The sequence below is a fragment of the Bos grunniens genome, chromosome 2 (genome assembly GCF_055505025.1).
Source record: "Bos grunniens cultivar Pamir isolate PY7600 chromosome 2, Bosgru_T2T1.0, whole genome shotgun sequence".
In the NCBI taxonomy this organism is placed as follows: Eukaryota; Metazoa; Chordata; class Mammalia; order Artiodactyla; family Bovidae; genus Bos; species Bos grunniens.
The window spans coordinates 10800042-10808522 of record NC_141166.1 but is presented as its reverse complement, the minus strand read 5'-3'; the positions used below and the strand labels follow the sequence as shown (position 1 = coordinate 10808522).

Below are 8481 nucleotides of genomic sequence, written 5' to 3'. Positions count from 1 at the left end.
TGACTAGGAACAGGCCCAGTGATTTCTAAATTCCTTTCAGTCCAAAAAAAAAAAAAAACTTAGTGGTCCAATTCCGCTACAAACTTCACAGGTCACTTCCTTCTCGTCTGCCCCTGGAGGGCGCAGTCCCTTTAAATCCAGGACTTGCCTTCTGCCCGAGCCAATCGCCGAGAACAGAAGTTCTTTAAGGACCAAAGGAGGGAATTAAGCAGGAGCAGGAGGGCGGGCAGGGGTGTGCCATCCAGCCAATCGGAATCCTCCTGGCGACCAGCGACTCACGTGCAAAGCTTTGCTGACCAATGGCAGGCGCGTCGAGAGGCGGGGCGGTTCCCGCCGGGTGACAGCTGCTCGGACCAATGGGCGTGTCGCCCGCGGCCTATAAGAGTCCGCTGGGCCCCAGGCGACAAGCTTTAGGGTCGGTTGGTCGTCGCCGTCGGAGGTGTGCCCTGGGTTTTCCTCGCCGTCGCTGCTGTCCGGTCCCTGCGTCCTCCGCCTTGGCCGGGGCCCAGCCGCTCTCCCTGCCCTCCTCCCCTTAATCGCCCCCCGGTTTCTGCCGTCGGGGCCCCGGGGCCGGGCTAATGATGCCGTCGGAGAGCGAAACGGAGAGCCGGGACCGGGCGGCTGCACAGGTGGGGACGGCTGCGGCCGCGGCGGTGGCTAAGGCCGCCCCGGCAGGCGGCGGCCCCGATCCAGAGGCCTCATCGGCCTCCCTCCGACAGCACCTGAGCGGGTTGAGCTGGCCGCAGGTGAAGCGGCTGGACGCGCTCCTGAGCGAGCCGATTCCCATTCACGGGCGCGGCAACTTCCCCACGCTGAGCGTGCAGCCCCGGCAGATCGTGCAGGTGAGAGGCACTGGGCGGTGGATAGGGGGTCTTCATCCTGAGGCTGTCGTGGCTGGGAGGCTCCCGGAGTCTGTTCCATTTGCTGGACAGCTAGGAAAACAAGGCTCGGGGAAGAACAAGGGCTGGAACAAAATCGCGCAACCTTGATAGGAGTCCACATCCTACTACCCCCGCATATCATAATCTTCTTTCCCCACTTGACTTTCCCGTCCCCCGCCCCTTCCGATGGCCCTCGGACCGTTCATCTAGGTCCTGGCTGGAGGGAGCGGGAAGTGGGGAAGGACCTGGTCTGGGAGGAAGAACACCCCGCCTGCAAGGACAGGAGATGCCCGGAAGCCCTGGGTGGGTAGCTTTGCACGCTTGAGCCGGAGATAGTTCTTTTCATCTCCAAATCGTCATCCCCAGGTCTCATGCTCAACCCTTTCCCTCTCTGGAGATTCTAGGAGCAGATTCTGTCTGTCCTCTGCTCCCACAGCCCATGGCTCAAGAGCCCCCTCCGGAAAGCTGAGAAATTCCAGCTAGGACTCCCTCTCAACTAGGGTTGTGTGGCAGGAAGAGATTAAGCATGAGGCACCTGATGCCTGTGTGCTGGGGGGGGCGGCAACATCAGGTGTCCAGTTTAGCTGTTTCTTTCCTTTCCCAAGATTGAAATGAGGGTTGAGTCTCTGGCCCCAAGCCCCATCTCTCTCCTGAGGAGAAGAGAATTCTGGCAACTCCTTTCCTCTTCCACAGACTTCCTCTTCTTGCCCCTCAACAACCCTAAAATTGCTCTTTCACCTATATAGCCCAGGCACTGTCATGCTCTGAAATACCATAATATGGTAATTACTGTACCCATTTTATAGCTGGGGAAGCTGAGGCCCCAAGAGGGGCCGTGAGCTCCCTGAAATTTCCTAGAGGTGAAAAGCAAACCCAGAGAATCTTTGGTCTTCCCAGGAGCTGGTTACTACAAGTTCAAGGCTTTCCCATTTTTCCCCAAGACTTCCCAAGTTCCCAAGACTCAATTTGTAGGTCTTAGCAGTTACAAGAAACCAAAAAATCTAGCTGCAATTCCTGCATATTCCTGGCAGCAGATGGGGAAGTAGACATACAAGCCAGGTAAAGCAGACCACCCCCCATCCCTGGCTCTTCTGTCTTAACTTCCACAGAGGGGGAGGGTTGCTTGTTGTGGGATTACCTCTCCCTCCCTCTCAAGGAATGGGAGGGGGTGGGGGCAGATTCCCTAGGGTTGAGTCATCAGTGGCCAGGCATTCCTGGGCTGCCCCGCTGTTATGGGGCAATTAGGAACCAGTTGAGGTTTTTCTCCTCCTTGACAGTCAGGTCAAACTTGGGGCCCCAAATGCTGTATCCCCAGGACTATTATCCCAGGGATGAGCCCAGTGTAGGAGTTCTCCTCTGCAGGGACATGGGGTGCCCTAAGGGGAGGTCCCTGCCCCTGTCAGTATGGTCCAAACTGCCTTTACTGGTATGTTCTCTGTGCCAAGCCCCGTTCAGGACACCAGGGGCACAGATGTGACTGAGACCCAGCCCCCTGGCATTCCAGCTACTCCCATCCAGGTGGGGAAGACTGCAGGTCAATAGGAGCTGACTCTACAATATGATAATAGTACAGTGTCTCCTAGACTAGGGTCAGAAATACACAGAACAGGGAACTGCCGGCTGTGGGGGGGAAGAGGACAGTGGCGACTTAGAGAGTTGGATTGGAAGGTTGGACATCTAGTTTCAGGGCCTGGACCATTGTCAGTTCCCTTTGCTGGGCCTGTGCATGCGAAGTTGCTTCAGTAAAGTCCAACTCTGTGGAACCCTATAGATTGTAGCCCACCAGGCTCCTCTGTCCATGGGATTCTCCAAGCAAGAATACTGGAGTGGGTTGCCATGCCCTCTTCCTGGGGAATCTTCCCAACCCAGGGGTCATACCTGCGTCTCTTACATCTCTTGAATTGGCAGGTGGGTTCTTCACCAGTAATGTCCCCTGGGAAGCCCAGTGTCCCTATTTGTTCAATGGGGATGGGTTGAACTGCTCTCCATTGCCCCTTCTGCTTCCAGAATCCAAAGGGTCCTTTAGGGGGCCTGTACAAATGCCTCCACAGGGAAGAAAGTCCATCTTCTGGCAGGAATTTGTAGCTGGCAGCTTCACAAGCTATTGGGATTTGTGTGTGTATGTGTATGTGGGGGCGGGGGCACAGGGGGTACTGTTTGTGTGTATGTGGTGGGAGATGCTGGTTTGTTGACTTTGGGCTTCTCACATGTGCTGAGTTGTCCCATGGTTCAAGAATTGGAAACTTTCTCCCTCTCTGCCCTCCACAAGCTTTGCCTACAGCAGTAATCTGGGCATTTAGAGATACAATTCCTGCTTGTACCTGGGCTAGAGGAACCTACTCTCCTGTAGGAGGCCCCCACCCCTACCCCACCCCCGAACACAGTTCTGGGAGAACTGACTCTACTTAAGTTCAGCCACTTATAGACTGTGTGACCCTAAACAAGTCCTCTGCCCTCTCTGGGTTCAGAGGATTGAATTAGTCTCTGATCTCTCCAGCTACAGCCAAAGGGCCTGCATTAGGTGGCTCCAGACTCAAGTTTTGTAAGCCTGCTGGCTGACAGCACCTATGGTCTCCCTGCAGGTCTCAGCAGCAATCTGGGAGCAGAATGGTTTGGGGGAGGGCCTTGGCACAAGAGCAAGGAGGGTGCAGCCGTTGCCCCGTCCACGGCTGGAAAGTCTGATTCAGGAGGCTCCAAGCTGCCCTGCAGTCCTTGGGTGTGGCGGTATCTGGGGACTGCCTGCCAAGTTGGCTGTAGTCACACCTGGGAACCAGACAACAGCCGCTGGCTGGCTGACACAGCCAACCCCATGGCCTGACGCAGGAGTTTTAACAAGGGTACTCCTACCTACTCACCAGGCCAGGTGCCATGCCCTGGGGTGGGCATCAGCCTGGGAGCAGGAGCTGGCACTGAGTGAGGCTCAGTCAGCTCTTATGGGACTTGGGGAGGGGGCTGGTCAATGCTGCAGCTCTGCCAGAGTCCTTGGGACAAAGGTCTTTGGTCCAGTCCTCCCCTTGGCCTACTTGGGCACAGCTGCCAGAGTGCGGGAAAGTAGTCCCACAGGCTGGCCCCTTACCTCTAGCCTCCCCTATCTGCCTGGCCAAGGCTTCCCCCAGCCCCACCTTCCTGCTCCCAAGCTACTCTGGCCCTGGGCTTCAGTGACTGGAGGGTTGCTCTCACTTTGAAACTCTGAAATGGAGAGCAGATTAGAGCCCTAGTTTCTGGTCTCTGCTCCTTCCAAACCCTGGATTGGTAATGCAGTAGAAAGCACATAGGATTGGAAGTGAGCCATACCTGAATCTGAAGGCACCTCTGGGTGATGGCAACCCACTCCAGCATTCTTGCCTGAAAATCCCAAGGACAGAGGTGCCTGACAGGTTACAGCCTATGAAGTCACAAGAGTCAGACACGACTTAGTGACTAAACCACCCCTGGGTGATCCTGTGTAGGTAATTTACTCCTCAGTTTCCCCATCTATAAGTTGGAGATGTTAAAGATCTAATCCCTCATAGGTTCTGGTGAGAAGGCCCAATGTCTGGCCCCCCAGGTTCCTGATGGCCACAATAATACCTTCCCCTAGTCAGGGTCCTCCTCCAGGAAGCTTCTTGGAGGGAGCCGCCCGCCTCAGATTGCCCCACTGCAGCTTGCCTCCTCAGCACTTAGGTGCATTCTTTGCAGTAATTCCCTGGGAGGCCAGCAGAGCAGCCGGCCTGGAGCTGACTTGGCAGCAAGGCGGGGTTGCAGAATCCTCAGGGTAGGAATGTTGCCTGGTCACTTTCGGTGTGTGAAGCTGGGCTGCTGAGAAAACAGTGTCGGAGCCCAGCTCCTCTCTTCTCCCCTCCCTGGTGCTAGGCCCAGGGAGATGCTTCTGCTAGAGGAACAGATTTGAGATGACACAAGTTTCCCTGTCATGTTCCTGTGTCCGCGGATGGGGTCTGCTACATTCTTCCCACTTGGCTCGCTTCTCTGGTGGCTCAGACGGTAAAGCATCTGCCTGCAATGTGGAAGACCGGGGTTCGATCCCTGGGTTGGGAAGATCCCCTGGAGAAGGAAATGGCAACCCACTCCAGTACCCTTGCCTGGGAAAATCCCACAGACAAAGGAGCCTGGTAGGTTCCTGGTAGGTCCATGGGGTTGCAAAGAGTCGGACATGACTGAGCGACTTCACTTTCCTTTCCTACTTGGCTCAGAAGGCTTCCTGAGATTTTAACCCACCACCTGCCCAAGAGCAGAAAGAGTCTGGGTTTTAACTTCCAGCCCTGCCATTTCTGAATGGCCTCTCCTCTGAACCTTAAGTGTTTTACTACTAGAAGCCTCAGTTTCTTCATCTGTAAAAATGAGTCTAATATTTGCTTCCCTGGGTCCTTGTAAAGATAAACGAGTGTGTCATAATCAAAAGAGCGTGCATGGACTTGAGAATTCAACTGACCTGGGTTCTGGTCTCAGCCTGACTACTCTATGACTTTGGACATGACTTTCCTGTGCCTCAGGTCCCCCACCTGTAAATTGGGAAAATAATACATAAAAATTGGGATTATTATGAGGGTAAAGGTAGTAATGCATGTGAACTGCCAATTACATTCCTATTTGAGCAGTTTGCATCAGGCCTGGCACAAAACTGCTTTACTTGCAGTTTTAGAGAGGTAGAATAGCATAGTGGTTGAGACATGAACTCTTGAGTTTAATTCCCAGCTCTGCATTCACCGGCTGTGTGACTTTGGGCAAGTTACTTGGCCCCTCTGTGCTTCCAGTTCGCCGTCTGTAGAGTGGGAGTAAGAGTACCTTCCTCATAGAGTTACTGTAAGAACTGTGTGAGTTTATATCCTAATTATAAAGTGCCTAGATCAAGACCTGGCATTTAGTAAATTCCATGCACCTATGTTATCATTATTGCTGTTCTGAGTCATTCCTCTGAAGGGGCCACTCTCCAGATGAGGAAATACAGGTTTAGAGAATGAAATGACTTTCCAAAGGCAAACCAGCTCGTAAGTGGTCAACAGTGGTTGATGTCACTGTGATTATTGCGTGTAAACCCAGAGCGGACCCCCCCTGGAAGCCAGGTCGCTGACAATTCTTCCTCCCGCCGGCCCCCTGCAGGTCGTCCGCAGCAGCCTGGAGGAGCAGGGGCTGCGGGTGCACGGCGTGCGGCTGCACGGCTCGGCCGCCAGCCACGTGCTGCACCCCGAGAGCGGCCTGGGCTACAAGGACCTGGATCTGGTGTTCCGCGTGGACCTGCGCAGCGAGGCGTCCTTCCAGCTGACCAAGGAGGTGGTGCTGGCCTGCCTGCTGGACTTTCTGCCGGCCGGCGTGAGCCGGGCCAAGATCACGCCGCTGACCCTCAAGGAGGCTTACGTGCAGAAGCTGGTGAAAGTGTGCACTGACACGGACCGCTGGAGCCTCATCTCGCTGTCCAACAAGAGCGGCAAGAACGTGGAGCTCAAGTTCGTGGACTCAGTCAGGCGCCAGTTCGAGTTCAGTGTCGACTCGTTCCAGATCCTCCTGGACTCCCTGCTGCTCTTCAGCCAGTGCTCGCCCACGCCCATGTCGGAGGCCTTCCACCCGTCGGTGACCGGCGAGAGCCTGTACGGGGACTTCGCCGAGGCCCTGGACCACCTGCGGCACCGCGTCATCGCCACGCGCAGCCCCGAAGAGATCCGCGGGGGCGGCCTCCTCAAGTACTGCCACCTGCTGGTGCGCGGCTTCCGGCCGCGGCCCAGCACCGACGTGGGCGCCCTGCAGCGCTACATGTGTTCCCGCTTCTTCATCGACTTCCCCGACCTGGTGGAGCAGCGGCGCACGCTGGAGCGCTACCTCGAGGCCCACTTCAGCGGGGCCGACGCGGCGCGCCGCTATGCCTGCCTGGTGACGCTGCACCGGGTGGTCAATGAGAGCACCGTGTGCCTCATGAACCACGAGCGCCGCCAGACGCTGGACCTCATCACCGCGCTGGCGCTCCAGGCGCTGGCCGAGCAGGGCCCGGCGGCCGCCGCCGCCCTGGCCTGGCGCTGCCCCGCGATCCCCGACGGGTTGGTGCCCGCCACCACCGTCAGCTACTACGTGACCCCCGTGCAGCCTCTGCTGGCCCGGGCCCACGCCTCCTATCCCACCTGGCTGCCCTGTAACTGACTCGGCCCCTGGCCGGTAAGGACTCGGCCGCCCCGGATGGACTGGGTCTTCCAGGAGGGCGGGGAGGACCGGGCCAGAGACAGGCAGCCGGGGCTAGGGGGCCCAGCACTGCTGCAGAGTCAGGCCTCCGACTGAACAAACCAGATTTCTCCCCGAAGGGAGGGCCCCAGAGGACTGAAGGCCAAACTGGGGTTCTCGGTAAATGGACTTTTTGGTTATTTGCGCCACTCTTTTGGAGCAGCATAATTGTGGGGTGCCAGGGTAATTCGTCTTGAGGGTCAACTGCCTTTAGGAGGAGACAAAGAATGTTTGGGATGGTAGCCTCAAGGCCCATCATCTCAGGCTGATTTCTGTGGCCTAGAAAGGGTCTTTCTGGCTTGGGCCAGCCCTCAGTGACACCAGCAGCCTTCAAGGGCCTGCAGCCCATGCAATGGCTAAAATATTGTTATGTTATGGGAATCACTCACTTTGAGTCGGGCTGAACCACTAACTAGGAGGAGGGAAACTGAGGCAGATGCCTAGGTTTGGAGAGGGATAGGTTTAGCTCAGCCCCCTAACACCCCTACCCCGAGCTGTCTAGGTGCGCCGTGGCCAGGAACAAAGCAGCCTGGGGTGGAACAGAAGCCATGCCCCTGTCGGGGTGCTTCTCCCTTCCCCCACGTGGTGAGGAGCCCTCCTGCCTGGGAGCTTGTTCTCTAGAAGGTGCTGGGTCCAATGTAGCCACAGTCAAGTGATCCCACCCTCCTGGCCTGGTTACAGGGTCCTCACGAGGGAAAGGAGAGGTATGCCCCACCTCCCTTCCCATCCCTCTGGATTTGTAACTATTTTGCACTTTTAACACCTGCCAATAAAGATTGTCCACACTGAGCTTAGCACCATGCTTTCTCCTGGGAGAAGGACCTTCCATGGCTGTGGGGTCTGTGGCTGCCTCTCGCCCAGCCTGAGTCTGGCTTGTATTGTGGGAGGGGACTTTGGGGGACGGGGTCTGAGTCCTGGCCGGTGGTTAGGGAATGCCCCTCCTTCCCCCAGCTTGGCAGTTGTGCTACAAGCCTCTGTCTACACATGTGATTTGCCCCTGCACATCATTTCAGCAAATCTCTTGCTAAAAAGGAGATGTTTCAGTGTTTCCTACCTAGAGTCCTGATGACCCTGGAACTGGCTTATACTCCAATGCTCAGGGCTGCTTGACTCCATCTCTGCTCAACCTTCCCCAACTCCGCCCCCCCCCCCCCCGGCCCCAGGAAGCAGGTGAACAAGCAGGGGGAGTCTGGACTGGAGACCCTCCCTCTAGATGTGGCAGCTGGGACTAGGTTGGGGGGGGCCTTCTGGCACCTCCAAAGCCAGAGCCCAGGTTTGGCCTCCCCACTGGGAGTTGTTGTTCAGTCGCTAAGTCATGTCCGACTCTTTGCAACCTCATTGCAGCACGCCAGGCTTCCCAGTCCTCCACTATCTCCCAGAGTTTGCCAAACTCATG

The 8481-nt window shown here is 56.5% G+C and overlaps 1 protein-coding gene across 1 annotated transcript; it reads left to right on the top strand.

The window, feature by feature from the left end:
• Window positions 1–412: 412 nt before the first annotated feature.
• TENT5B (terminal nucleotidyltransferase 5B) lies at window positions 413–7874 on the top strand. The gene is made up of 2 exons (XM_086330338.1): window positions 413–842; window positions 5979–7874. The coding sequence occupies exons 1-2, from the start codon at window positions 579–581 to the stop codon at window positions 7005–7007; spliced, it is 1293 nt and encodes a 430-aa protein (XP_086186464.1). The 5' UTR covers window positions 413–578; the 3' UTR covers window positions 7008–7874.
• Window positions 7875–8481: the final 607 nt, after the last annotated feature.

What these genes read in the sequence shown, in the direction of transcription:
- TENT5B (XM_086330338.1), top strand. Translation starts at nt 579, where the DNA reads ATGATGCCGTCGGAGAGCGAAACGGAGAGCCGGGACCGGGCGGCTGCA. An exon ending in AGCCCCGGCAGATCGTGCAG is followed by an intron (nt 843 to 5,978) that starts GTGAGAGGCACT and finishes GGCCCCCTGCAG; the next exon opens with GTCGTCCGCAGCAGCCTGGA.